This window comes from Frankliniella occidentalis, unplaced genomic scaffold (genome assembly GCF_000697945.3).
Source record: "Frankliniella occidentalis isolate FOCC.00 unplaced genomic scaffold, Focc_3.1 Scaffold2, whole genome shotgun sequence".
NCBI lineage: Eukaryota > Metazoa > Arthropoda > Insecta > Thysanoptera > Thripidae > Frankliniella > Frankliniella occidentalis.
In genome coordinates, this window is record NW_026267132.1 from 1170317 (window position 1) to 1197285 (window position 26969).

A 26969-nucleotide genomic window follows, 5' to 3' on the forward strand; every position below is an offset into this window, starting at 1 on the left:
CCCCCTCCCCGCTTCCACTTCCCCTCTGCTCCCTCTCCGTTCTCAGTAACGCCCTCTGTCTTTCGCCCTTGCCCGTTTCTCGGGAGAATAACTGAATTGGAATAACCAAGGCGCAAAGGCACCCACCCTGCCCGCTGGGTTCCAAACCCGACCCCCCCCCCCTTTCCTGTTGGTCCAGCGCTGCCGCCCGCCTCACATGTGTGCCTCGGCCGTCTTGGTCTGCAATATTGAGCGCCGGGGTCCCTGTTCTTGCTGGCGGCCGCCTTCTCGCTCGCTTAAGGTAATTAAATGTTGATCATATGACCCCCCCCCCGCCCTCCCCCTTCATGCCTTTGCGATCCATTCAGCCGAGCGCTCTCTCTCTCTCCCTCACTCACTCATTTCCTGCTTATTTTAAACTCCATCATTTTTTATGGAGTTTTTTCGACGCTCGGACCTACTTGGCCCAGGTGCGTGGGCGTCCCGCCGTGGCGTTTCAAACACCTCGCTGCGTGTATATAAAGGGTTAGCGATATGTTCGGGAGTGTTCTGGAATGGGCTCTTTGCTCACGTGTACGCTTCGGCTTTGTGATCTTCACGTCGGGGACGGGGAAAGGTCGCAATCAAATTATCGAGGTGTGAGCGAGGCGTGCAGGGGCGTACCACCTGCCCCCCCCCCCCCTTCCCCCCAGGACCTTAGGAAGGACTACTGGCGCTCGGCTCGGCTCCGGGCACAGGTGGTGCATGGTGCGACAGAGAGCACTCGCTTCGTCGTAGTGCCTCTGGGGGGTGGGGGCGAGGAGAAGAGAGCGAGGCGAAAAGAGAAACAATTGCTGGATAGTGTGCTCGGGAGTGTGCACACCCGTAGAGAGAGGCGACAACTTGCCGGGGCGGGGCGGGGTGGGCTGGAGTGCCGTTGCGAGCAGCGCTGCGCGGGCGTGGGTGTCAGCGTGGGCGCGGCGCTCTCGTCTCGGAGGGACGCGGCGGGCTCAACCGAGGGGAGGGGTACTTAACAATAAGTTAAAGGGTACACCATTTTTTCTGCTTTTCCTTGATTTTCTACATTCTTTTTGTTCTTTCGTATTTTTCTGATTCTTCCTGATTTTTTGGAGGGTGTACACTGATTTTATTGAGTGGAGGTACCCCTCGGGCTCACCTGGAATGCGGTGGACTCGGCCTCCCGGGCGGCGCCCTGGCCGGCGCCCTGGCCCAGCAGCGCCGCGACACAGACGACGGCGAGGAGCAGGACGGCGTTGCCGGGGGCCAGCTTCCGGAGCCCCATGCTCGGGTGCGACGGGCCTAACGTCTAACTGCCCCGCGCCGCGGCCGGCGCCGGACTTTATACGGCGACCCGCCGCGCCCGGCCGCGGGTTCCCTGGGGATGCATAAGGAATGGGGCGGGGCGGGGCGCCGCGATTGGCCGGGATCACGTGGGAGAAAGGACTTCGGAGAAGGGCGCGGTCAGGTCAGGAACGAGTGGGGTAGGTGCCCTCGCTCACGCCTAGGGATTTTCATTTTCCAGATAAAAAGTAATTTTTGGAAACTTTTCAATTATTATTTTTAAATTACAATTTTTTTCCTGGGAAGTTTTTCTAGAAATGTTTCAAAAATCTCTACTTGCACCGACCCGCCAAAGCTCTCATTTTATTCAAGAAAATGTCATGAGTTTTCTTTCTTTTGTTTCAGGTTCCGCAACTAGACTGAAAACGTCGTCTCTAGAAAATGGTACGAACCCTCCTATTTTTCCCGTGCCTTATTGCGAAAACCTTTCTTTCTCTGTTTTGCTGGTTCTTTAAACAACACACTAACGTGCACCGATTTCTTTCCCCTTTGCAGAAGTTTCGATTCTGCGGTGATGGCGACTGCCCCGACTGGGTGCTGACCGAGATCCCGACGCTCACACGACTGGTGAGAATCGCTTTCACCAATCGCAACTTTCTCCCCCACCCACCCCTTCCGATCGTCCTCCTATCCATCCCCTTTTCCTTGCGTCCACAGGAGTCCATCGGGCTTGATTCTGATGCTGATGTGGTTCCGATATAACCGCCAGCCCCACCCCTATCTTGTTTTGAAGGCCAGCCCTCTATGTTTGTTTTTGTTGTTGCAGACCTCCATCAAGATGAGACTCCTCTGCGGACTCGTGACCAAGGCTCTGGCTGGGGAGGACATGGATGTAAGTGGCTTCACCCCGGAAGTGAAAGGGGTGGGGGTGGGTGCAACCCGGAAGGAGATCTTCTGGACCACGGACCTAGAATACCTCTCGGCTAACTGTATTCGTGTGTTCAACTCTGCTCTTTTCTGCCCCGCAGTTCGAGCGCGCCAGGACCCTCACGGCGGACGCCAAGTTCGGTAGGTCCCTCGCCCCGCATTGGTATTGCGTCTTAGGGATCATCCAGTAGTGAGTAACGCCCGTCATTTGCGAATTCGAATCTATGCCAAGTTCAGCCTAGCGAGCAGGCTCTCATCATCGCGCCTACTGTGTTGGCAACATCTCGCCTGCAGTGCATGCGCGTACTTCGGGTTGGCCTACCCTGCGTCCCGCAGGCGCCGAGCTCCCGTAATTTGTAGAATGAATGTGAGAAAAACGGACTTACACTCTGGACGATCCCTTTTAGCTGCTTGACCCGTCACCACAACTTTTGGGTGGAGGAGTTTAATGGCTGACGGAGGGTTGCGCGCCATCCAAAGACTACACGGGTACACAGGGGTACTTTGTGACCCCAGGCCGGCCAGGTCGGCGCCACCTGCTGCCCCGACAGCTGTTTCTGTCCCGGGCTGCGAGCTCCCTGATTTCCGCTGGGGCGTACCCGGGCGCGCCCTCGGTTCGGCTGGGAGGCCCTCGCCCTCCTGCCCCTCTTGTGCAAACACCGATATGCGATTGGCGCTGGCGGCGCGGGCGGCGCAGGCCTCGCAGAACGGACCGCGGACTCGAAAAGCACTGCGACCAATCAAATGCGGCTCATTTTCCGGGTCTGGTCAGCCTCTGTCGAAGGCCGGCGCCGGCTATCCCAGCCAGTGTCGCCCACTCTACAAAGCAAAAAATCTCCTCGAACAGGTAACGTTGGTACTAATAGCTGGTACTAACACCCGTACCCGTACTGATGGGGTTGCCTGGAAGGCAGGCGTAGATGCAGCACGGTCCAGGTCCACACAGATGTTCTCGAGAGAATATTTTGCCAGCCTACCCTGGCAACTCTGATTCACGGCCGAACCCCCGGGCAGCTACCCCTCGCTGCAGCAGCCCCCCTCAGACATACCCCCGCGCTCTCTGTGCAGGCGAGGCCGACGTCCAGGGTGCGGTGGCGGCGCTGCGCTGGCTGCTAGGCTCGGCCTCCAAGCACTCCGTGGACGCCGACTCCTTCTCGTCCGAGCTGCAGCAGCTGGGGCTGCCCCGCGAGCACGCGCAGGCCGCCGCCAAGGTGTTCGGCGAGCACGTGGCCGCCATCACCGCCCACCTCAAGACGCTCTCCCTGCGCGGTACGTATAGAGGATCCTGGTTTGTGGTGTAGTTGCTCGACGCCAACGACGTTGTCGAGGATCTCGTTCTCGTCCGCGGGAGACTGTGCGGTGCTTTGGCTCCCTGTTAACGTCCAGCTTCCCCCACAGTGTCCGCCCTGGAAGGCGTGTCGTGCTCGCCACTGCCCTCGCACGACGCTGACGCTGTCCTGGATCGCCACTTCTCTCTGAGCCTGTCGGTGCGTGACGGCGTCGCCGGCGGCATTCGGACCCACGACCTCACACTCAGCCGCGCACAGCTCCAGGACTTGCTCTCCGGTACGTGGACTGGTCGAGTACAGGCATCAAAGGTGCCCCCACAATGAATGCCCCCCGAGGTGACACGAGGTGTGAGGTGGGGGATCATCGAGAAAGTAGGCCCGTCATCCGCTGTCACGAACCCGGCCGGTTCAGCCTGTGCAAGGTCTCGTAGCGCCTGATAGGTAGGCAACACATTGCCTGGGGCGCATGCGTCTACTGCGGGCTGGCCTACCCTGAGTATCGCAGGCGCTGAGCTCCCGTAATCTATCGACGACAATCGACTAAATTCTGGGGAAAACGGACGTACTTTTGTGGCGATCCCTAACGTTCTTGGGTGTCAAGCGTTCCTTTGTCCGAAGTGCCCGAACCGCCCGTACTCGGGCACCCCGGGGTAGGCCACCGTTCAAACACAGCTGCTTGATGGGTTTGCGTACGTTGTAGGTGTCGCTGCCTCGCAAAACTTTCATTGTGGGGACCCCCTTGTGCTTTGTTGTGTCTACGACCACACCGTTTAATCTTGCAATGTTTCGCCCTTTGCAGAGCTTCACAGAGCCAAGTCCATGATGGAAGGATAAAAACAAGTCCAGGTGCTGCGAGTTTGACTTTAGGCTGTGAACTCCCTCTGTACATCATCTATATAATGGCTGTATAGACTCATTCCCCTTGTTTTGCAAATGTAATTTTTTTATGATACGTACACGGGAAATAAACAACAAGTTTTTCAGTGTGGATTTTGCTTTACCATTCAGCACTACCATCTGTGATCCAAAATACGAAGGAATCTTTATTGTCAGCTAGCCTCCTCGGATAGGCCAATTGGTTTTCAAGAATAGATTTTTGCTCTTAATTATTGGCTTTCGTGATTGCGAAATGAGAGGAAAGTGCCGTTACCGTGACCGAGTAGTCATCCATGTGGGTATGCAAGTGTTTGTCCACCTGCTGAAAAGAGATGGCGGGGATGGCGGTCTACTGTTTGTTTCTCGGGGGAATGTTTGCGTTTGCTGCTACGGCAACTGCCCTTCGTGTTCGATCTATCTGACGAACTATGATGGTTGTCATTAGCAATCCTGAAAACAGGCCATTGTATGTTGCGCCTCTCGTAATTTATCGCAAATCTTTGAAAAATATTAGCTGTTTCATACAACTTTTAGATGCCAGAATGCCAGTAACCATGGCAACAGTAACTTGTCTCACTTCTCTTACTACTACTGATCTTATGTAAGGGAAAATTTTGTTCATATCATCATGGCTTGCTCCAATTTTATGGCACGTTCTCCAATGAAATACAGAAAGAAAAACTGTCATGTATTTCAGTTATGTTACACAGATCTCTGTAACATTCATAACACTTCAATGATATTTCCTATTAAAGCTCATTTGCACAAGAGAATATTAGACTTTAATGGGGACAGAGTTAAATTAGATGAATGGCGACCAATTTTGAAGGCATTAAGCCTAGATCGTAGCCTTCACCTTATAGCGATCAGAAGCAAAAACTCGTGTTCCAAAGGTAAGCTCTCAACTTACATAAACCATGTGAGAGCTCTTGCGCAACACTATTAACTTTTCACTTTTACAGTCCTGGAACACATAGACTCTGAAACAAAGTGTCGATCTGTTGTGAAAAGACTGCCAGTCCTCCTTACCCATTTTATTTTTGGTAAATTGGTAACGTCTTTGAGTCGTTGTTTACACTACAATTCTCACCTTAAATGTCTGGAATTAGATGGGCTCCTACTCTCTGGAGAGTATTTGCAGACCCTACTTTCTGTGAGTTTTCTTATTTTTCTAATAGTTAAACAAAAGATCAATTAGTAACAATTTTGTCATAAAATGTTTCAAATGGGCCTCTCAATTTTTTTTTCTTTAGGGTCTTGAGAAGAGTTTATCTTTGCAGCATCTCTCACTTCACCGATGCCCCCTCGGTGATGAGGGTTGTCATTTAGTGTGCAACTCTCTTCGTAATTTGCCCAATATTTTGACTGTTGATATGTCAGGGTGCAACATATCTTGCAAGGGAGTTCACAGCATAGCAAGGACCCTTCAAGTGAGAAAGCAGGATTTGTGCATTTATTTAACTGTTTTTAAAGGTAGTTTAGCTCATATGTGTTGATATATTTTGTTGTTATTATTCAATTGCTACACTTTGTAGTACCAGAATCTGAACAGATATGGAGAGAACTGGAAGCAATCCTTGCGTTATCGCACTCCTGACACTGATGTGATGCCTGGACTACGTAGGGTAACTCTGAATCACAACCCCCTCATTGGAGATGCCGGTGTCACAGAAATAATCAATGTTCTCAGAGATGACCTCTGGTTGAAAGGTATAAATGCCTCTCTCTATTCTGTTGCCATAACATTATCACATATTCTAACAATAATATTTTTTGAAAGCTCTTGATTTACAAAATGTTGGTTTGACAAATGTTGGTGGAATGGAGATAGTAAATTTATTGAAAGTCAATAAAAGCCTATCTGTTTTGGATGTGCACAACAATGTTCATCTCGATGAATCAGTTTATGAATCTGTGATGAATATGCTAGCATCCAACAATCTGGGAAAGCCATCTGAGGTAAGAATATATTTATTATTTTAGATTTAAAGTGAACTTGAATAAAATGTTATTTCTGTGTACATTTTGTTTCTCAGTACCATTGGATAAGAGAAGATACATTATATTTCCCACGGAAACCTTTATATCAAAGTAGGGATCCTTCCATTGCTCAAAGGTCAATCAAATGCCATGATGGAGCCAACTCTGAACAGCGATTCTATGATGGCAATGCTGTTCGTCTAACAAAAAGCAGTATAATTCCAGATACAAGAGGTACTCAAGTACAAATTACTAAGTAAGTTTACAAACCTTGTATAAACCTTGACTGTCACAAAGCTTCTTGTTATATATTTCTCTTAACTCTAAACAGAGCACGTTCTGCTTCAGCTGTTATCTCTAATAAAAGTAATGGCCGATCATTGGAACACAAGAATACACCAAAAGCCTTAAGGTGAGTTGTTTCTTTTTAATGATAATTTAGTTTAGTCATATTTCTAAATTATTGTAATGTTTATTACTTAATTAAATTTCAGGAGGCACCAATTTAATGCCAAGCAAAAGGTTACAATTCCGTCAAACCCTATGAGCAATTGGGAACACATTAATGCTTCTGGAGATGGGAGCTATGCACATGATATTCGGTAAGTCTCCACTCTTCAATTCCTCTGCAAATTTTGAAGTATCCTACTGGGGGTGGTAGGCAGTGTATGTGCACCACAGAAAATCAAGGCATAATTCAACAAAATAGTCAATACTGTGGCATAAGATTGAGCTGAAAAACAGAAATGACTGAATAACAACACATAGCAAGCCACAAACCCAGAGTCTACTACCAATAGATCTACAGAATATTTCTTTTCCGCTCACAGAGCAAAGCTTCGAGAGCTTTCTTCAAAATTAGAAGAGGAAAAGCGTAGGCGGCTTGAAGCAGAAAAGCAAAATGCTGATCTAGCATTAAGGCTTGAAACAATTACCCAAAAGCATGAGGGTCAAATCTTAATGGACCAAGGTGTTGTTAAGGAGATTACAGAAGCCTTTGCTGCTTTCAATTGCTTTGTAGCTATATTTTCAAAACAAGGGTATGAACATCAACCAAATTTTCTACAACACAAAGCAATCACACTTCATTAACTGAAAGCACTGTTTTTTGTTCAATGATATTTTATGATATAGATAGATTCAATTTTTATATTAAATTTTATGACATTTAAGTCTGCACTGTTCATTTTGCTATAGTTTTTAAAACTAGACCTGCATATAACTTTCCTGAAGTCATGTTCAAGTGCTGCCCCATTCCCCCACTCCTCAGTTACTTTGTTTGTTGTTTGAACTTTACTGTTGATTTGCAGGCTTCCTTTGAGGACTGAAAACAGCTCTGTCCAAATATCTGACTTGGTCTCTCCCAATTCTCTATCGCAGAGCATACAAAGTGACTTTGAGTCTGGTGTGGATGAAGAACCTGAGGATGTGAAACAGTTTGCTGCTCTTTCCCTTTCACAGAGAAATATTCAAGACTGGTACAAACCATTGAAAATAAATTAACATCCAGGTAATGTGAAATATTAATCTATTACTTTTTTCAAATGTTTTTGACCAGGAGAGTAGAGTTAAATCAAGCTACAACAAGTGATAGCAATGATGAGACATCATCCACTGAAATAGACCAGGATTCCAACTCTTTTAATCAGAAGGTACACAGTGTACTACAGTTAATTCAATGATGTAAAACAAGTACATGTGATCGACTGGAATTGATTTTGCAGTGCAAAAAAGTTCAGAAAGAAGTCAAGACAGTTGGAGAAGATGTGAATGTTGATGTACCACATGGTCCTATTGAATCACCTCAAAGTCATCTTCAGAATATTTTAAATGAGATATTTCAGTCAGATTTTCCCAATTTACAACTTAACGACCTACTCAAGACAAATCCTGTATCATTCATCACAAATCGTGAGAGTAATGTACCTGAAAAATGTCTAACGACAAGTCCTCAAATTATCACTCCAAGGAAAACTGACTGTGATACTGAAGGTGATAAAGGAAGAGGTTTCAGTTTTTGTGCTGGATCAAATGAATCCCTGTACATGAATGCTGAGCAAACAAATGGAAATGATGCAGAAGATTCCAACACTAGTTGGGTCACTGAATCCTGCTATAGTGATCCTTCACCAACACCGACTTTAACAGAACTTAATGCTAATTAAAATATTGTTCTTCACATACCAAGATATTTGACAATGGTGTAAGTAACTTTCCAGCAACTCATTTGAAGCCTGCAGATTCATTTGACATTCCACTTTGGTCAAATTGCAGTATATTACAGTAGATGTTTAACCAAAAAAAAAACCCAAAAAATACTGACTACTTGTACCAAGAATTTGATAGACATCATGGATTTTTTTTTCATATCTTTTCTTATAGACCTTTATGCGTGTGTTTCATTTATGTCAAAAATGCTAAAGTTGCTGTTTTTTAATTGTTGACCAAGAAAAGATCTAAGGAACTAGTAATAAATTTATGACAGCTTCATTGTTTTATTGGTTTTATTTTGCCCAGGACAGACTACCAAGGAAATATCCATTTACATATGGAATGTGAATCACCACCATTCAATGATGATCATATTTACAGTTTTTTATCGTGGCTTCAAATTATACAGTATCTATTATTATTACTGATCTTTCAATTCTTTGGTTACAAATCACATAGAAAAATGGCGCTTACGTTATTGGGTGGGAGGTGTAGTTCCAAATCCACAGACCTCATCTAAAAACTTTGCTATGGTTAATGTTTCGCCAGGTGGGAAAGGCCTGATGTGTGTAAACTCCATACTTTGAATAAGTCTGCAGAGCGAGGCTGGAGTACAACAAAAGACATGGTGCTCCTTGAACAACTTGTCAGCAAGTTCGGTTTGATGATTGTCCATTAATTCTTCATTAATTACCACAATCAATTTTTTATTACGCTCTAGTACCTGAAAATCAACAATTCCATCAAATAATTTTGTTAAATAATAAAGATTTGCACCGAAGCTTACCATTATTTTATGTACCTCAAGGCATGTGCCAGCACCAGCATGACTTATGACTAGATCAGCATCTTTGATATCTTTGATGATCGAGTCTTTGAAACGATAACATTCGACTTTTACTCCCTCTCTTATTCCTGCCTTAGGCTCAAATAAACCATTGCCAAACTGCACGGTCAGTGAGGAATATCCCCTACGTGCCAATTCCTGTCGAACAAATAAAGGGGGAAAAAATAGAATTCATGTTTGTATTTTTGTTTTTGTTAAAAGGTTGCCACATTGTACCAGGGATACCATATGGGAAGAGGTCAACAAACAAGGAGGTTAAGTTCAGACAAGTATCAATGTAGCCTTAGAGACAATTAAAAGGTAATAACAATATATGCAACATAATTATACTAGTGTTTTTTAAGTGCAAGTATGAATAAGATAGAGTGGCTATCATCTATAATCAGCTGTAAGTCCATGGTAACAAGCAGTGACTTCTGCCTGTCAGATGCAGACTAAATTTTGTTATCAAGGATTTCGTTTTGGTTCACATAAATCGATGATGCATGAAGGGGTTAATAATCAATCAGGAAATGGTAGAGCGATTAGTTCCTTTTATTGACAGACTTGAAGTCCCACATCATGGTACCGATTGGATACGGGCGGATGCATTTGTTTGGATTGTTATCAGTTTCGCAGTCCTAGCAGACAGCCTGCCCTGCGCAGGCTCCGTCAACGGAGCAATATTTACCGAAATTTAACTGGTCTTAGCTCTTGAAATTGGGTAAATATTATGATGTTTTGTTAAGTAGTATATTTACTTACTCGGAGGACATCGTCATTTGTTAGAGTGCGAATGAATAGGTCGAATTTCGTCGTCCCAACTGTGGCAAAGACGTGACCGCCTGACGTCGCCATTTTCAATGTGTGAATCAAGAGGAGGGAGGCTGTTCTTGGAAAACAAGAGTGGTGGTGCAATGGGGTCTTGATATTTGAGGCCTCAAAATTGGATTGTCAGGGAAAGGGGTGAGAATTTGTAAACTCTCGGCTGAAACATGCCATGATCCACGAACTTTCACTCTCGGAATAGCCCAAGGACGGCCCCATAAGTTTTTTCACGTAATGTTGCTATCCGCAGATGTTTTTAATATTCTTAGGTCTATTTAGTTTTCATTCATCTTATTTGCTTCTGTACTTTTGGTATTTCAGAATTTTGACAAGTGTTGGAGTTCAAGCATAGTTTTATTGTAAATTGCTGTGATGTTTTGATTTCATGACTTTGTGAAATCGTTCATTATGGAAAGTTTTGCTTGCTTTAAGTTACTTATTTCTGTGGGTCTTTTGTTTGTTTATATTTGCCATTTTTCTGCTTCAAGGTTTGAGACGTGTTTTTATTTACTTCTATGTCTCCTTATCAATTTTCATGAAGTTCTAGATTACGGTTGCGACGTTGAGCACTAAACGTCACTTCTCTTGTCCAACAACATAACCTCAAAGTTTTGGAAACCGCCCAAGACAAATAATATCGATTATATACTTTTTAAATATTAAGTAATCAGTGGTCATGGACTTGTACGTTGTTCAAAGTGTGTAGCAAACTAATTTTCCTCGTCCATCGCGTTATCTTACGTTGTATTAGAATGAATAACAGTCATGTTCATTGTAATCTGCTCTCTCTTTTTAAGTGTCTAAATATTTGTTTTTGATCTGATGGGTTACACTTTATGTTAATCTAAGATGCCACTGCCAACTACTATCAGTATTTCTCCAGCCAAATTAATTCTGTGCACTGGAGATCTCTGAGATATAGTTGACTACTTGTGTTACGTCTTATTTTGTAGCTGTCACTTCTTCAATTTTTCTTTACTCAAAATATTTAGTTAGTTAATTGGATGATCAAGGTCTTTTTTTTTCTATCTTTCCGTTTCTCTCTTCTTTTCCTTTTGTTTGCTTGCATTATTATTCTATTTTATTTATTTTTCTCTTGCAGGTGTAGCAAGAAATACTTCAACATGTCATAGAGAAAATTCATAAATCATATACATGACCCTCATGTGCTTAAACAGCACTAACTTGCATCTGTATTAAGTCAAGTTTTCCAATATGGGTGAAAGTGTAGCCACCGTTGATACTGGCACTTCAGATCCATGGCCATCAACTCCTGGTCAGTCCAAAGAAGGTGCATTGTTGGGCAGTCCAGCTGCACTTGTTGACATATTTGACACAGCATTTACATCAAGTGTGGACCGTGACAATGAATGCGGCAGTGCTGGTATGATTTTTTTGAAAGACATTGCCCTTTATTTTGACAGTTTGTTACTATTTAGTATACATTAGCAATTTCATGTTTCAGGAGAGATGGAGTGTGAACCATTGTTTGCAGAAAGTGATATAGAAGATGAAAATGAAGTGGTTGAAATGGAACAAGAAACATTTATCAGTGAACAAACATCTTATATTTCACCTCCTTATACATTAACACTTGATACATGGCAGTATCAACAGACATCCCAACCAGTGTCTGAAATAGGAGGCCCCAGCACAAGTACTGCTGTGCAGTGTGAGAATCAAGCGAGTAGTGGACTTGCTACCGCTCTTGTCGAAGCCAGTATTGATGGTGATTCTGATGATGCTGCAAGAATACCTGCTTCCCCTGCTCTATCCAATAGTGGTGTGGTTACCCTTGCAGACCCAAGACTTCAAGACCCAAGGACTGATCCAACTCTACGGAGGTATGTCCTACTGTTTATTTTATTTACAATGTACTGATCATGCTTAGTTCATTTAGTTGTAATGTGTGTGGTTTTGGGTGTACTTTCTCCTGTAATATGGCATTGATGTACACTGCCCAATTATTCTCATAACCTTTTTTCTTTCTTTTTTTTTTCTTTTTTCTTGCTTGGCATTTTTAAATCCAATTTGTTTAGTTTAAAAATTTATGATTTGTCATACTGCATCCACTGATATGTTTTGTGTTTTAAAACTATCTATCTATCTATCTCTGTTCTTTTTTCTTTAACTGTACTACAAAGGCTTGCCTCCATTATATGCTTTCTGATTTCTGGGCCAATTTGGAAGGTTGTCATTGGTTGTTAGGTTGAAAAGTGTGGAAAATTCATTGGTTTATCAAGGGTGTGTTGTGTGTGATGATGCATTGTTTGGGCACTTTTTTCTGCTGTAGTTTGGTGAGCGGTCTGCTTTGGCTTCCAAAATGCTTGCCTTTCTCTCCCAGTTACCTCTCCAGTTATCCAGACAAAAACAAAGCCAGCCAGGTCAACTGCAGAATTAAAACTGAATTCACATTCCCATTATATTTGTTCGAATATGTAAGCAGGTGAACGGATTGATGTAACCTTGCGCCTTAAAAGTTTCACTTTAGATTGCCAGATTTGTTTCTTTTGGAATGTTTCTCTATGCATTAATACTCCTTTTTACAAATGAAAATAAGTGACGTATATACACATAACACTTTAATTCAGATAGTTTGCATGATACTTAGCCCTGTTTAAGCCTTTGTATTCTTCTCAATAGTTGCACACTGATGACAACTCAACTTTGCTTACACATTTCCTTACCTATTGAACGCGCTCCTCATTTTATAAATTTCTCCTTTTCTCAGATATAAACCTTTGGAGAGCACCAGCACCCAGAATCGTTTAGAATCAGAAGGAGTGATGTGGGGCTCAGAACCCTGTTCATATTATCAATCAATTATTCCATCCCAAAACTGTGTCCAGGTATTTTTTCTGTCTGAGTTGTTCTATTTCCTATTAGTGAACATTTTTCAATCTAATGCTACTCTTTCTGTTTCCCTTAAACCAGAAAACCCATGAAACCAGTACCTCAGATTGTGCATCAAACTCACAAAGTGATTCCACTGATGCTGCTCGTAGGAAAAGAGCCTTGCGCGAAGCTGACAGGCCTGTGGCTAAAGCCAACAAAATGAGGCAACGCACTCGACACAGCAATATAGAGAGTTCGTCTTGACCTTTTTTTTCCTAATAGCAAATAAGATTATTTTTCAATCATTTCAAATGTTTCTCACATTGTAACATGTTTCAGGTACTTCTGAAGAACATTGTGTCCCTTCTTCGGCACAGTCTACTCCCTCATGTAGTTACCAGCATGTCATTGTGGATGGGAGAGCTGCTAGCAGAATTAGCACTGTACCAGTTGTCAAACTATCTAGCTCTCCACATTCTAGTTCAAATTTTCAAAGCAGCCAAAATAATCGCAAACGCCCACCTCCTGGGTCAAGAGGTCTTCGTAGGGCATATAGTGGTTCTGGTTATTGGTCACCCCAGCATGCTAAAAGTGAACCACAAGATGAAATTTTCCAAGATGTGGAACCAGCTCAATCTCTTGGTTCACCTCAACCATTGCCAGCCTGCCCCACGTCTCCAGAAGATCAAGAACTCGAGCATCATAAGCAGCAGCAGCAAGTTAGGGATGAGCACTCCTATCCTGAGCAGAGCATTGAAACTGAAACTATTGATGATGATGACTCTTTGATAGTTGAAGATGAAATTTCATGTATCATGGAGGGACCTGCCAGTCAACCAGGTGAATATTGTTCCTTGTTTATATCTAATTTTTGTGCTGGTACAGGGTATACATTTTGTTCAAGGATATGTAAACCTAACAACATTAACCCTGTTTTATCTATTTTGTTTAGGTCCATCAAGAGTTTGTGAAACAAATCAACCTGAAAAAAATTCACGAAGTACTGATGAAGGTGATGGAGGTAAGTATCTTTTTTCAAAACTGTAGAATACCACTTAAAATACTATATATTATCTATATTTGCATTTATCCACTTTTCCAGCTTGGGAGTTAAGCGAAGAGCGGAAAAGTGTCATTGTAGGAGATACTGAGAATGAAAGCGAGGATGATCTTGTCGAAATACCTGTGACCGAAGGAACTAGTGTGCCAACTGGTTCTAAAGACGAATCAGCGTCAGGCCGCTCTGACTCCTTTCGTCGAGTTTATGATTTATCAGATGCTCCAACAGCGCCAGATCTGCAACTTGACTGGCTTTCAAGTAGTGATTCGGAAGAGAGTGATGTTGGAGTAGAGGTAGTCTATATGTACAAAAATCAACAGTCAAAGTCAAAAGAACAGGCTGGTACTAGCACTTCTGTACTGGCGTCAAATACCCAGACAAACCCTGTTGCTGTTGTTGACCTTACCCAAGAGGAGACGGATGACGAGTCTCACACAAGGCCAGAACAACAATGGAATGAATCCGGTGCCAGAACTGAGGCAGCACGTGCGAGTCCACCGAATTCGGTCAAAACGGAAGCGATTCCCAGCTCCTCAAGAAATCAAGTTGAAGAAAGGAGGCGTGAAATTAGCTCAAGTAGTCCCGGACCATCTCGTCCTCCTCCTCCAGCGTCACCGTCACCCTCTCCTCCATGCTCCGCTACTCTAAGAGTTCCCACCGTTAACCCTCATGTACCATTAATTAGCTACCCCCTTCCTCCACCACTTGCACATTCTTCACAGTTTTATCAAAGAATGCCAGCATGCCGTTTCCACACTACCTGCTCCACATCTGATGCAAGTGTAGGTTGTCCTTTTCCTTGTCTGGGAATTGTTGGTCTAATGATTCAATTTTTATCTTTTAATCTTTTCATATGTCTCTAGTTGCCGACAAGCTCTGCAAGACCATCTAGTACAGAATCTCCACAGTACATAGCGTCACCTTTCCGGTCCTGCTCGAATGTGCCAACACATGCTCCGCATCCTCCTCCACCTGGGCTTAACTGGCATCAGCAGCATAGGGTCCCTTGCACTCGGACCTTAGTGTTCAGTAAGTTCCAAGTGACGGTTCAGTTTTTTTTAGTAGGCTAGCTCTGTAATTTAATCTAATCTCTTAATATCTTTCCATCTTTTCTTTTTAGGACCCCAAGGCATGGTGATTCCCTTGCCTCCAAACATGATCAGGGGAGGAAATTATTGCCGACCTATGCGCCACCCTCTTCATCCCACTGGCAGAATGCATCCTGTGCATGAAAGAATATGGCAAGTTCAGCAGAGAGTACAGGAGATGCAACGGAGACACATGACTTGGTAAACTTTTGAGACTTTTTCTTAAATGAAGGAAAACTTTGTTTGAAACAAAGTGGGGTAATTAACTTTCTCAATATTTTTATCTTTTCACAGTTCAAGGGATCCACCACCACCTCCACCAGCTCCTCAGGGTGATGTGTCATGGTCTCCTTGGCGGGTGCCAGTGGTACCTCATCCTGTGCATTACCATCATCACCATCCCCATCCGCCACCCTCCCAACCCCCACCATCACAGCAACATACCTTGCCCCCTTGCCCTATGCCTCCTCATGCTCACTCACACTCACATTCACATGCACACTCCCATCCCCCACCAAATCATTCCCATTCTGATTCTCACTCCCACCCCCATGCTCATCACCAGCAGCCACCTTTGCCAGCCCCACAACAACCCACTGTCTTCAGTCGACCAGAGGTTGGTCCTGGTGGTGTTGCAGGAACAGCTACAATTCTCTCTCCCCCCGTCCTGGTAAGATAGAAAGGAGCAAGCTCTGCTGTTCCAGTGTAATACTCTCTTAATCCTGAACTTTTTTTTTATTAACCATGGGTTTTCTTGGTTTAGGTTACCCCAGTTACACCCCTGCAGTCGGTTGAAACGGAAATGATGGCAACTACAACAATTGTCCATCCACCAGGTACATCTATGGTACCTGACATACAAGCTGAAATTGTTGTATCCAGCACTCCTACTACTACTGTCGCTGTGTAAGTCTCTTTAAAGAAAGAACCTTTGTTTGTTTTCAATAGAGTCAGTTTTGGGTTTTTGACCTGTCTTTATCTTGCTTTGCAGTGATGGAAACCACCAACATGTTCATCATCATTTGTACTACCATCCTCAACCCACCATACGTAGACTGCACCAAATACAAATAAGCATTGCGGGCCCTGGTCCCGGCCCCGTGGTAATTTACCATCCTATTCATATTCTTGCAGTACTTGCAGTATCTACTGTGTCATTAAAACTTGTATTGCTCTTTAGCAGATACCGGCTGTGATAGCAGCAGAAGGCAGTCAAACTCAGCCTGCTCCACTCTTGCTGCCTACTGAACTTATTCCCTTCCCATATCTTGCAAGACACATGACTGCCAGATTAGAGGACTACATGCGAATTGTAGAACAGCGCCGATTAGCTCAAATGAACCGTGGTGCAACCCAAGACACTATTGAGCGTTGTACATTTCCTCATAAATACAAACAGGTATGCTAACTTCTGTATTGATTTCTGTGTGGTGTTACTACATCCCTATGCATTTTTCATTAGGTAATTTATCTATCATGTTTGTTCTTATTTTGCCTCGGCAGAGGAAAAGGCCACCAGGTGATCATGACGAAGATGTTGAGAAATGCACCATCTGCCTGTCTGAATTTGAAAATAATGATGATGTGAGGTGAGGTTGTCTTTTTCATTTAACAGATCGATCTTTGCCATGATGTTTCTGGCTATATTCTCACATGTAATACTTGAATTTTCTTCTTCCTTGCAGGCGACTTCCTTGTATGCATTTATTTCATATTGATTGTGTGGACCAATGGCTTTCAACAAACAAACGTTGCCCCATCTGCAGAGTAGACATTGAAACCCAAACTAACAAAGATACTACCTCACCAGTGTAACATCTGTGCTCTCATAAGCATGACTCATCATGTGTTCTCTTTCTTGCCATTTTCAACTGTGAGGGTTATTATATCTAACATTTCTTAGGGTGCCAAGATTTGATTTAAGATCAATTACCCCATTTTTTTGAAATTTTCAACTATTTCATTTCCTTTTGAATACTTCTCAACATTCCTTTATTGAGACCTTCCTTTCATTCTCCATTTGGTTAGCATCTCTCATTAGTTTACTCGTAGGGGTGAGTTTATATTCTATTTGACAGCTTAGTCTGTAGAACCCTTAACATTTTATCAATTACTTGACTACTATTTTGTATTCTTACAAATATTTTGAACAACCTTTCTTTAATTCTTTGACCACAAGAAAATGTTTTAATACTTATGTTTTTATCTTCAGTGAGTTTTAAACCTTTCTGAAAGGCCAATTTTATCTCAGTTGTAATAGGTAGAATAATGCAGTTCAGATTTTTAATCCAATCCCTCCCATGAATTGCACCATGTATGATTTGCATTCTTTCTTGTTTTCCAAATCAGTTTGAATTAGTTTTATCCAAAAGATGTCGGAAAAGCTACGAGGACTGTTTCTCAATTGTAGCAAGACCACGTCATTCTCACAACAGGATTGTTTATATTGTTTTAATGTTGGTTTATGAGCCTAAGCTTGCAATATAATGGTACAACATTTTACTTACCGCTCACCTTATACAGAATATTTTAATCAGGCACTAATTTTTGAAATGGTTTTTATTATTCTAGTGTTAGAGTTCATGCTTGTTTTATTTTATGACAATAAAATGTTTTAGGTGCATTAATTTAGTAACTTTGTGTGTGTATTTTGTTAGTGGGCAGCACAATGGATTAGTTATTCAATAAGTCTACCTACCTACTGTCTAATCCATATATACAGAATTATAATTTTATTTTTTTTAATGTGGAAGACTGATGCCCCTTACTTGGGGACGATTCTGCCCATTAGCTTATGTCGTAACATATGTTTCTCTGTTTTCCTCCCTAGATAAAAACAATTTTGGGAAATGCATGTTTGTGAATGTTTGTGATTCAAGTATTACATATTGTGATTGTAAATACTGTGCATGTTTTTGGTGCACTCCTTATTTAGCTATTTGTTGTCTTATTGCTATTTTATTATTATATTATTATTGCTATTATTATTTGTTTTTCATAGGTACGTGTAAAATACCTATCTATCTAGGTAGTGTCTAAAATGATTTTTTCAGAAATACCTTTATTGTCATGTGATTTCATGTGACAAGTTTATTTCAATATTGTCGACCAATATTTAGTACCTCACCTCTGAAATTAATTTGTTTTGTTTGGGTGTAGTCCTAACACTGTGTTGTGAGCTTATTTAGAGTTGATTGTTAAAATTAAGAGTGACAACATGTGCTCTGTTTATTTGTGTGATTGTTGAATTAAGAGTTTGATTGTGACTGAGACTTTCATTTTCATGTTGTTTTCTTTTCTGTATCAATGGGGTAGGCAAATACTTGCTAAGCTGATTGAAATAGCTGAGGATTTATCTCTATATTTTCTGATCTCTCTACTTATTATTGTTGACATTGTCGCTTAAAGTAGATGATGGACCAAGACTTCCTATTTCATTGAATGCAATTCGGGATGATGATTACACGTTATTTAATTTGATTAAAAACTCACGCTTAGCTTTTTTGTAGTTCTTGTCCATCTTAAGTGTTGCCTACCTCAGTATGTATGTACTAATTTGGTTTGGTTCTACCAGAGAATTGCTCAAAATAATCAGTGGCATGAATTAAACTGTATGTTTTACTACATATAATTTTTTAAGGTACTAGTATAGTCTTAATTTATACCAAAATTCGATTGATTTTGTGTTTGATTTCTTATAAGGGTATGCATACATTCAGTACAACCTTTTATGTATCCTGATCCTTGAAGATTACTAGACAAATCGTGAGCAAAACTAAATATTTATCAGCTGTGGTTTATATGTAATTCAGCTTTGCAATTGTGTAGAACATTTTGACTTGTACACTTCTCATTACCTTCTTGAATCAATTTTCTTTCCATACTCTGCATGTTCCCATACCTTTATTAACTTTCACATTTAGTAACTTCATGTTTTAATTGTTTTGATATGGAAAACATGTAGCTTTCTTGATTGTTGCCTTGAGTCATTCTCACATTTTCATTTTTACCAAAGATACGAGTTTGTTAAATGTGTCAACCAATCTTCAGTTACTCCCCTGATTCCCATTGAAAATGTCATATTTTTGCACATAATGCTTAACTTCTTGAAGTACATATAGTCTCATTTTTCTTACTGTAAATATGAAACTAAAAAATGCCTATCTGAGTATCTACTCCCTAAGTCAAAGGCGTTTTCTTCAATGATGTCTATATTTGCAGTGAGCATTAACTTATACACAACAATTTAAACTCAAACCTGTTGTCTGATGTATTTGCATTTTTCTTTTGCCAACGGTTGAAACTCTGTTATTGGAATATATTTTGCAACAGTCAATTATCACTGAGGAGAGGAAATGAGATCACTAAAACAGTGCTTCCAATTTAGAATCTCAGTCTGTGAGTTACTGCTATCTAATGACGCCCTCTGATGTCATGTGTTGCCTAGATTCACAACATTTCTCAGTGCCTATCCAAATTGTACGCTGTTTTTGTTTTTTAAATTTAATACTCTTTCTTTTCTTCATTGTACTACATAAGACCTATTTGTTGCCATGCAACTCAGGTCTTGCCGCCCATGAAGTGGGATTTTTTAAGCATTTATCTATCTGTGTTTTTTTTTCCCAATGCAATCATGGAATCTTTCCCTTCTCAAAACATTGTAATGATAGGTTCAGTGGTTATCACTGGTTGTTTCTTTTAGGTGGCTATGTTATGACTGACTAGACTGAATGAATATGATGTAATCTTTTCTTTGTTCATTACTAATTGAATTTGTAGGAGTTGTATTTATTCTGTTATACCTCATGGCAAGTCTCTACATTATTTGTGATTTTAATGTTTGTGTTAGTTTGAAATTAATTGCTTTTTGCTTTTTATACCTTTAGTTCTGAGTGGTAACAGAAAATTGTTAAGTTGCAGTTCTAGAGTTATTTTGTAAGAGCAGTCAGCATATGTGTAAAGTTACCTTTTTCAGTACTCAAAATAATGTAATGCCAAAAATCATTAGTGTGGTTAAAGCTGTCATATCCTAGTAATAAAGCACAGACAGGTTTGGCATCTTTGCTTTACTCCAGCTGAGTGAAATAGTCAATGTTTATGTACTCAATGTACTGCATACTCCTAAGTATGATTCAGTTTGCTGTTTATATCTAGATCTTTTAAAATCCTCTGAAGGAAAAAGTGTTTTTGGATTGAACAGTTAATCATTTTCACAGCATAGTCAAGTAACTGTAGATGAATGAGGTGAGACTCATAGGCACATATTTCATAACCCAAGGGTTTTGGGAGATATTCTCAATTCAAGCATGCTTAAAGGCCAAGATTATTGAAAATCAGAAGTGTGAATACCTAATAAAAATGAAAGACTCACTGTGAAGTCATTTGCGGTTTTTGACCGTATTTGACTGACCAGTCTAAAACTGCAAATGACTTGAAATGACTCCTGAGAGTGTCTATCTTGTTTACTAGGTATGCTTAATATCATTCCTACTCTTAGGTTAGTGACTATTTACTCCCTTGTTTCTCACAGTTTTAAATCAGGGCATTATTACTTTGCCACTCACAATATTCACAAAACCAATTGTCTGTTTTTTTGTCCTGTTATTGAAAACTTTCCTTTGCAAGCTTAACTTTGAATCTTTCTGATGATTTGACTTTTATTTATTTTTGAGCAAAATGTGCTTGTTCAGATGATTTTGTGTAATGTTTCAATTATAAAAGAAAATAGTGAACTGCTGAATTGTGTTTTATTGATAAAGTTTGGTCACCTGTGGAAAACTAATTGACACATTTTCAAAAATAATATTTAATAAATTTCTAAATTAGTTACATGGAAACAATTGGATGATACAGACAGATCGAGAGAAAAGCTGTTAGCTGTACAAAGGTTCAAAGGTTGCCACAGAAAAGAGTTCAGAGATTTACCTCACTAGAGGGCCTGCTAACAGTATTTTGTAAAATCTGTGAAATTCCAACATTACTATACACTTATTCATTCTTAAAGGCGTGGTAAAATACACCACCCAAAAGTGCAAAAACAGTGAATCCTTGGGCTCCTACTCGGGCCCGCATCATAACTTGTTGTCGCTTATGATCTCCTTTGTAGAAATTTTTGAGTCCTACTAATAGAGCTGCAACTGTTGACAGGCATCCTGAAAAACATAGATGATAATTACTATATTGTAGGATAATATCACACAAAAAGAAATAGAAAAAATTACTAATGGACAGTAGTTGCTGATAAATGCGTACAATGCAATATCATCAACTCAACACAGCAGTTTCAAATGTTGCTACGACCATTTACAATAAAGGAAGGGGCTAGACCTTAAAGTCAATGAGAATGACAGCTACGTTGTCTAAGTATTCTGTTAGCAATTGTAATGGTTTGTTATTTGTTAAGAGGTTAGGTTAGACTCACCAATAGGAACAAACGGGTTTGTCATGAATACTCGACTAATTCTACTCCCTCCAGTTTCAGCAAGTTCCGATCGTTCCCGTTCCATGTCAGCCTTTATTTTCATCCACTCATACTCATCCCTGTTTTCTTTCATTTGATTTTGAGAGGCCATTGTGTCAGTGTTTTGAGTTTGGCACTACGCAGCCCAGCGTCGTCTGCTTCTGCTTCTTTTCTGAACGAAAAGTTTCTCCTTGTCACAAATATGAGAAATCCTTCTTCACTTCATAACAGTGTTGTCAAAAAGTTCTGCTCTGCTTTCAAGATGATGAGTAAATATTTCATTCATCCTATTCCTAAACATTCTAAAGCTAAATGTTTCGTTCATGGCTGCAAGTTTGAGAAGTATGATAGACATGACCCGGATAGGAAATATATATCTACTTTCCATATACCAAAAAAGCGAGAGGTGTAAGTAATTCTAACCCCTTTAGGTTTGTTCTTATCTTTTTTATAATTTTTATATACACTTCCAGAGTATTGCAATTTAATTCATATTAATTTAATGTTGACTTCATTTGACCATCAGGTTTGAAAAGTGGGTCCAATGTTGTGGAAGAATGGATCTCCTAGATGTTCCGATTGAATCACTCCAAAGAACTCTGTACATTTGTGAGCTGCACTTCACTACGCTACATGGAGGAATAAAAAGGAAGAGGATATCTAATGAAACTATTCCTACATCTTTTCAAAAAGGACACACTCCTCTCTCAGAGGAGGCAATGAACGCTTGGAGGTCAACGGAGCATTACAAACAGTATTGGTCAGCTTTTGAGAAGAAGGTGACTCCTTCCAACAATGTGCAGCGCTGTCCAAATCTGCCCAAAAATTCTACAGCTATTTACTGCCAGGTAACACCTTCCAAAGAGGATTAAGGGAAATGATGAGCAATCTGCATGTTGCTTGACGTAAAGAAGAACATTTTCCTTTTTCTCTGTTGAAATTATAATGAATTCTAAATAATTTGAATTACCCTACTAACAATAATTTTAATTTTTAATTTTCAGAGCACTGGTCCATTTCCTTGTTTGTATTGTGAAACTGTGCACCAACCAACACAAGCCTTAGATCCTGATTTGCTGGACTTGGTTCCTGACCTACCAGCTCCCTCAGTGGCTGCAATTGCCCTGTCTAGTTCTCCTACAAACCAAGATACAAAGCCTCCATTACAAGAGGCTGTTGGTAAATCTTTGTTCAACGTAGTGAAGAATTATTTTGAACAGAATGAAACAGAAGATCGCAAGTCATCACAAAAAGTAGTAGTCATAAAATGTGCAGAGACCCCTAAAAGAGAAGAAGAAAACCCTGATACTAATCCAGAGAATGAAGATAAGAAGTTGATTGTTGTGAAAATTTCTTCTCCAGAATCTCAAGTCAAGCAAGAATCAACTTTACCTCATAATCACGCAAATTTGTTGGAAGTATTATCAGACTATACTGAATCAAGTGCCACTGAAATATGTGAACTTCCTTCTGCTGAATCTTCTAAAGTGCTTAAAAAACAGAAAACTCCTATACCTTCCAAGAGAAGCCATTCTATCAAAATTACTCGGCCAAAGGCTGAAAAGCCTATTTATCATAACTTTAAGTTTGTAAGAAGTATTATTCCTATTCCTCCTTCCTATCAAAAATTTTGCGGAAAAACTGTAGTCAATAATCAAACTCCTCTCAACTCTCAACCATTAGAGAGAGTTTCAAATGAGAACCCATCAAGCAAAGAGATAAAAGCAATTGAACCCACACAAAACACAGAAGAAATGGCTTCTGCGTCGCAAAACAAGGTAACTTAGATTATCAAAATCACCTAGGGGCTTACATCTACCTATCTAGAATATTTAAAAATACGGTCTTCAACTGTTCAATTTCAGAAACAAAAACTTCTTTAAATCTGTTTGAAGTTTGTCTCACATCGCAAGTGAATGCAGCGTGTCATGTGATTCACTGACGTCTGTGTCTGTCAAGAAATGGACAAGTGAGTTGAAATGAAAGGTATGATTCCTATCTATTTACCATATTGCTGTTGTGTTTCACAACTTACATTTAGTTAGGTAGGATTTTTATTGCGAAGAGCATTGGTATCATTAAACAATATGCCAATTTCAAATTATATAAGGGCAAGGTGTACAAACTGATTTAGTCTCTATGTGATGTAAGAACATTTCTGTGATTTTCATGTTTTCTTTAGTGGCAAATATCTATGTCTGCAAAGAAATTGGTAATTTATATTTATGTAATCAAATTACCACCAAACAAACTGTGGTTGGTTTATTTTTGTATTGGTTTTCAGGATTTAGACTGGCTGCAATTGTAATTTGTTGGACTTGTTAGAAATCAGCCTATCAGAGCCCTTGAAAAGCCACTAGAATGTGTCGCACAAATTACCATTTCAGCTAGTTTGAACCCCACAACATTGATTATTATACATTTTGAAATCAGTGTATTATTGGATCAAACTTGGGAATAGTAAAACCACTACTATGATTTGATAAATTTTATTTTCCCCTTGCAATTGTTATATTTCTAACTCCTTCACACATTATTTCGTTAGAGGTTAGTCAGAGCGCTTTATTGTGCCCGTTTGAAGCGCCCGCGCTAGCTTGTGAACGCCGAGTGACGGTTCTGAAGGGGGAGGGCGCGTTTGTTCCTCTTCCAGGTGTAAAGGTGTGTAATGAAGTTACCTAATCTAATTCCTCTTCAAGTCGCATCGTTAACGACCCAGAAATCCCCCGCAATGACATGCGTGACCCGACGGCTTGGAGGCAACCGTCTTGTGACGACAAGGGCAACGGAACGATCAATGATTGTGAATGAAGTGCACTGTGGACGGGCGCGAGTTGTAACGGTCCACCCGACAGCGTGACGGTCGGTGTGACGGTGCGCTGTGTCACGGCCAAGGGCAGTGGTAGTGTTGGCTGCCGCGCGGGCTGGCGGCGGTCCCCAGGCCGGTCCACCTTGGGCCGGCGGTAGCCGCCACCACATCCGAACCAGGCGGGGCTGATGAGGTCGGTGCTCGGTCCGCGCCGCCCTGCGCGAGGATAGGGAAGAGGACGAAACAGGAGCCTGGCTAGGATGGGGACATGCAGCCCCGTTAGCCTGCAGCAGTGCGCAGGCGCCAGCCTCCAAGCCGAGGCTGCAGACGGCTGAATCATTCTCTGCCCTGCCGGACGGACGGACGGAATTCCCCCCGTGGCTTACTTCCTCCTGCGTCCTCCCGCCGCTGACCGGAAGGCGGATACCCACGACATTGAGGGGAGGGGGGGGGGGATCTTGAAATGCACCGCGCCCGCGCGCCCGCGTCCGTTGACCCGTCGCTGCCCAGTGCGCTGTCGGTTGTTGTTGTGGCGGGAATTCCCTAGAACAAACCTGTATTCTTTTACGCGCGTAGATTCAAAGGGCCTGAGTCACGTGGGAGGGCGGTGTTGGTTATGCCGTATAGAAGACGAAATCTTGCACGGGGGAGGGTGGGAGGAAGGGTCGCAGCCGAGCACCATCTATTTCCAATGGTTTGGTGGCTCAGTTGACCGAAATGGACCATCATACAAGGGCTACATTGTGAGCGCACTACTCTTAGCACGGGGGATCACCCAGAAAGTACGCCCGCCATTCACGCGGTTACGAAACTGTCAAGCGAAGCCTCTGCAAGCTCTCATAGCGCCTGATGGGTAGGCAACATCTCGCCTGCAATGCATACATGCGGAGCGGGGCGGCCTACCCAGAATATCGCAGGCGCTGAGCTCCCGTAATTAGCTGAGCGAATCTGAGAAAAACAGGTGATCCCCAGTGTGCACCGGCCGGGTAGGGCCGGGGTGTCTACACCATGAGCCCTGCTTATTTGGGGCGTTGGCCATGAGGGCGAACCACGGAGGGTCTGTTGGAGGTCTTTACCACAATTACTCGAACGGACCCAACGAAAAAAAAGCAAAAAAGCGTCAGGTTTCGAGGGGAATTCCAGTGGAGACTTTTCTCCGTGGAACCTTCAATGACTAGAGTGACCACTAAGCGAGCTGCTTATTGGTTTCTCCGCGTCAGGTGACACGACGAAGACAGGTGCATTTTCGTTTCCCGCCTGCCCATCTGACCCGCCGGTCACCTGTCAGCATTCGGACTGGCCCATGTGGACGCCGTCGCGCTGGTCGCGCCGAGGCGTGCGCTGCAGCCACTGACCGGACGCCAAGGCTGGCCAAGGCCGCCCCCTCCAGCTCCATCTCCAGCAGCCTCACGGTTAAGGTAAGCAGCTCATCAGTCGGACCGCCGCCGCAGAGCACTCCCCAGTCTCCGTCGGACTTTCGCGGAAGGAAGTGCGGCGTTCAACGGCACCTCGCAGCACCCTGGACACCCCTCTTCTGGAGGTCACCGCCCTCGTGAGTCTCTCTGACCCCTGACCTCTCTGTCTCTCCCTTCCTCCCTCGTACTGTCCCCCTTCTCTGCTGCGTCTACCACAACTCTCCAACCGCGACAATATTTAGTCCACTCACCCCAGAGCCGAGCCCCCGGCGCGGGTTGAACAGGCGAGTCAAATACTTTAACGTGTGGGGTTCCCGGTTTCCCCTCCTGCTAGGCTCAGCATATATGCCCCTCTGAACTCCACCTTCTCTCCAGAGTAATGTCAAAGGTAGTCGCATGCGGTAGGATGGGCGTTCGGGAAAACGAGTTCCGGGTGGCCCGGGAGCCTCCTTAAAACAGAGAAAGACAAGGCCGGTTGGACATGTCGCGTCACCGAAACTTTGTCGTCAGGAGATCGGGACCGATCGCGACAAACAAAACAACGCATTTGTTCGGATGGAAGTCCCAGTGTGGCAGCGCGAGTACACTGCGGAGACCTGGTCCAACGCTGGCGGTCGCGACGCGGAGAGAGGGGGGGGGGGGCGGTCGCTAACCATCAATCAAATCAGGCACTGTGGTTTGGCAGGGCAATTTTTGCAAGACCGCAACACCGACAGATGAGACAACAACAAATCGCCTCGGAAAATGATAGCCCGTCCCCGTCCGTGCAGGCTCTGCCTGAAAACCGAACGCGCCACGCGCCACGGCCGTACGCTCAAACGGCCGGTGGTGCGTTTACTCGAACAGTAACCGAGGCAGTTTGGAACGGTGGCCCCTTGCAGGTGGGCGAAGCCCCCCCCCCCCTCCCCTGGTCTTGCCCTCTCTCACTCCCCCCCATTGCGAGTCACCACACGCGACGCGCCTACTGCCGCCCGGCCGGCCGCTGCAGGAACACCCCAGTCAAGTGTCCGCCTTCCGCAGGAACACCCCAGTAAAGGGTTTGCTCTCCGCAGGAGCACCTCAGAGAAGTGTCTACCCTCCGCAGAGGCACCTCAGTAAAGGGCCCGCC

At 42.9% G+C, this 26969-nt stretch overlaps 7 protein-coding genes across 19 annotated transcripts in view; 4 read left to right on the plus strand and 3 right to left on the minus strand.

Moving 5' to 3' along the window:
- Positions 1–1285, minus strand: part of LOC113218266 (proline-rich proteoglycan 2-like) — a 3876-nt gene extending 2591 nt beyond the window's left edge. For all 4 annotated transcript variants that reach the window (XM_052264569.1, XM_052264559.1, XM_052264565.1 and 1 more), the window contains exon 1: positions 1136–1285. In XM_052264569.1, the coding sequence (XP_052120529.1) occupies positions 1136–1261 (126 nt within the window). In that variant the 5' untranslated portion in view covers positions 1262–1285. The remainder of the gene's footprint in view (positions 1–1135) is intronic.
- Positions 1–4459, plus strand: part of LOC113218308 (oocyte zinc finger protein XlCOF6) — a 38645-nt gene extending 34186 nt beyond the window's left edge. For 2 of the 3 annotated variants that reach the window (XM_052264544.1, XM_026438604.2), the window contains 7 exons: positions 1666–1704; positions 1816–1887; positions 2087–2152; positions 2289–2328; positions 3256–3456; positions 3586–3753; positions 4276–4459. In XM_052264544.1, coding sequence (XP_052120504.1) covers positions 1702–1704; positions 1816–1887; positions 2087–2152; positions 2289–2328; positions 3256–3456; positions 3586–3753; positions 4276–4310 — 585 coding nt within the window. In that variant the 5' untranslated portion in view covers positions 1666–1701 and the 3' untranslated portion in view covers positions 4311–4459. Of the gene's footprint in view, positions 1–261; positions 281–1665; positions 1705–1815; positions 1888–2086; positions 2153–2288; positions 2329–3255; positions 3457–3585; positions 3754–4275 lie in introns of those variants that run through there. The other variant, XM_052264547.1, reaches the window with a different exon arrangement.
- A 138-nt stretch (positions 4460–4597) lies between these two features.
- LOC113218301 (centrosomal protein of 78 kDa) lies at positions 4598–8824 on the plus strand. Its single transcript, XM_026438595.2, has 12 exons — positions 4598–5245; positions 5315–5505; positions 5606–5782; positions 5888–6062; positions 6133–6311; positions 6389–6588; positions 6664–6744; positions 6827–6934; positions 7163–7372; positions 7643–7810; positions 7891–7984; positions 8057–8824. The coding sequence occupies exons 1-12, from the start codon at positions 4981–4983 to the stop codon at positions 8495–8497; spliced, it is 2289 nt and encodes a 762-aa protein (XP_026294380.1). The 5' UTR covers positions 4598–4980; the 3' UTR covers positions 8498–8824.
- LOC113218314 (UDP-N-acetylglucosamine transferase subunit ALG13 homolog) lies at positions 8819–10275 on the minus strand. Of its 2 annotated transcripts, none has more exons than XM_026438610.2 (3): positions 10135–10275; positions 9346–9528; positions 8819–9267 (listed from the first exon to the last, which is right to left on the minus strand). In XM_026438610.2, the coding sequence occupies exons 1-3, from the start codon at positions 10225–10227 to the stop codon at positions 9019–9021; spliced, it is 525 nt and encodes a 174-aa protein (XP_026294395.1). In that variant the 5' UTR covers positions 10228–10275; the 3' UTR covers positions 8819–9018. The 2 variants fall into 2 exon arrangements, with proteins under 2 accessions (XP_026294395.1, XP_026294396.1); XM_026438611.2 differs by lacking the exon at positions 10135–10275 and adding an exon at positions 9616–9833.
- Positions 9600–20920, plus strand: LOC113218298 (E3 ubiquitin-protein ligase Arkadia). Of its 5 annotated transcripts, none has more exons than XM_052264466.1 (16): positions 9600–9690; positions 11300–11581; positions 11663–12041; positions 12929–13046; positions 13132–13285; positions 13372–13872; positions 13985–14053; positions 14135–14874; positions 14956–15121; positions 15213–15381; positions 15475–15850; positions 15944–16086; positions 16172–16283; positions 16361–16579; positions 16684–16769; positions 16866–20920. In XM_052264466.1, the coding sequence occupies exons 2-16, from the start codon at positions 11413–11415 to the stop codon at positions 16993–16995; spliced, it is 3531 nt and encodes a 1176-aa protein (XP_052120426.1). In that variant the 5' UTR covers positions 9600–9690; positions 11300–11412; the 3' UTR covers positions 16996–20920. The 5 variants fall into 5 exon arrangements, with proteins under 5 accessions (XP_052120426.1, XP_026294374.1, XP_026294377.1 ...); XM_026438589.2 differs by lacking the exon at positions 9600–9690 and adding an exon at positions 9952–10093; XM_026438592.2 differs by lacking the exon at positions 9600–9690 and adding an exon at positions 9952–10093 and having other exon boundaries at positions 16364–16579.
- A 50-nt stretch (positions 20921–20970) lies between these two features.
- On the minus strand, positions 20971–21830 carry LOC113218316 (HIG1 domain family member 2A, mitochondrial). The gene is made up of 2 exons (XM_026438614.2): positions 21602–21830; positions 20971–21332 (listed from the first exon to the last, which is right to left on the minus strand). The coding sequence occupies exons 1-2, from the start codon at positions 21750–21752 to the stop codon at positions 21169–21171; spliced, it is 315 nt and encodes a 104-aa protein (XP_026294399.1). The 5' UTR covers positions 21753–21830; the 3' UTR covers positions 20971–21168.
- Positions 21831–21837: 7 nt separating this feature from the next.
- LOC113218304 (uncharacterized) lies at positions 21838–26445 on the plus strand. 3 transcript variants are annotated; one of them, XR_003304095.2, is made up of 5 exons: positions 21838–22048; positions 22167–22488; positions 22645–23418; positions 23506–23626; positions 25667–26445. XR_003304095.2 is itself a non-coding variant. In XM_026438599.2 (4 exons), exons 1-4 carry the CDS (start codon positions 21843–21845, stop codon positions 23521–23523), a joined length of 1320 nt encoding a protein of 439 aa, XP_026294384.1. In that variant the 5' UTR covers positions 21838–21842; the 3' UTR covers positions 23524–24118. The 3 variants fall into 3 exon arrangements, 2 of the variants coding, with proteins under 2 accessions (XP_026294384.1, XP_026294385.1); XM_026438599.2 differs by lacking the exon at positions 25667–26445 and having other exon boundaries at positions 23506–24118; XM_026438600.2 differs by lacking the exon at positions 25667–26445 and having other exon boundaries at positions 21869–22071; positions 23506–24118.
- Positions 26446–26969: the final 524 nt, after the last annotated feature.

Excerpts from the sequence above, each read along its gene's own strand:
- LOC113218301 (XM_026438595.2), top strand. The coding sequence starts at position 4,981 with ATGGCTTGCTCCAATTTTATGGCACGTTCTCCAATGAAATACAGAAAG. Across the intron at positions 6,312-6,388 it reads ATCTGGGAAAGCCATCTGAG|TACCATTGGATAAGAGAAGA; the intron begins GTAAGAATATAT and ends TTTGTTTCTCAG. Across the intron at positions 7,373-7,642 it reads GCTATATTTTCAAAACAAGG|GCTTCCTTTGAGGACTGAAA; the intron begins GTATGAACATCA and ends GTTGATTTGCAG.
- LOC113218314 (XM_026438610.2), bottom strand. The coding sequence starts at position 10,227 with ATGGCGACGTCAGGCGGTCACGTCTTTGCCACAGTTGGGACGACGAAA. Across the intron at positions 9,529-10,134 it reads CAAATGACGATGTCCTCCGA|GAATTGGCACGTAGGGGATA; the intron begins GTAAGTAAATAT and ends TTTGTTCGACAG. Across the intron at positions 9,268-9,345 it reads GTGCTGGCACATGCCTTGAG|GTACTAGAGCGTAATAAAAA; the intron begins GTACATAAAATA and ends GTTGATTTTCAG.
- LOC113218298 (XM_052264466.1), top strand. The coding sequence starts at position 11,413 with ATGGGTGAAAGTGTAGCCACCGTTGATACTGGCACTTCAGATCCATGG. Across the intron at positions 16,087-16,171 it reads CCTACTACTACTGTCGCTGT|TGATGGAAACCACCAACATG; the intron begins GTAAGTCTCTTT and ends CTTGCTTTGCAG. Across the intron at positions 16,284-16,360 it reads GCCCTGGTCCCGGCCCCGTG|CAGATACCGGCTGTGATAGC; the intron begins GTAATTTACCAT and ends ATTGCTCTTTAG.
- LOC113218316 (XM_026438614.2), bottom strand. The coding sequence starts at position 21,752 with ATGGCCTCTCAAAATCAAATGAAAGAAAACAGGGATGAGTATGAGTGG. Across the intron at positions 21,333-21,601 it reads AAACCCGTTTGTTCCTATTG|GATGCCTGTCAACAGTTGCA; the intron begins GTGAGTCTAACC and ends TATGTTTTTCAG.
- LOC113218304 (XM_026438599.2), top strand. The coding sequence starts at position 21,843 with ATGAGAAATCCTTCTTCACTTCATAACAGTGTTGTCAAAAAGTTCTGC. Across the intron at positions 22,049-22,166 it reads ATACCAAAAAAGCGAGAGGT|GTTTGAAAAGTGGGTCCAAT; the intron begins GTAAGTAATTCT and ends TTTGACCATCAG. Across the intron at positions 22,489-22,644 it reads CTACAGCTATTTACTGCCAG|AGCACTGGTCCATTTCCTTG; the intron begins GTAACACCTTCC and ends TTTAATTTTCAG.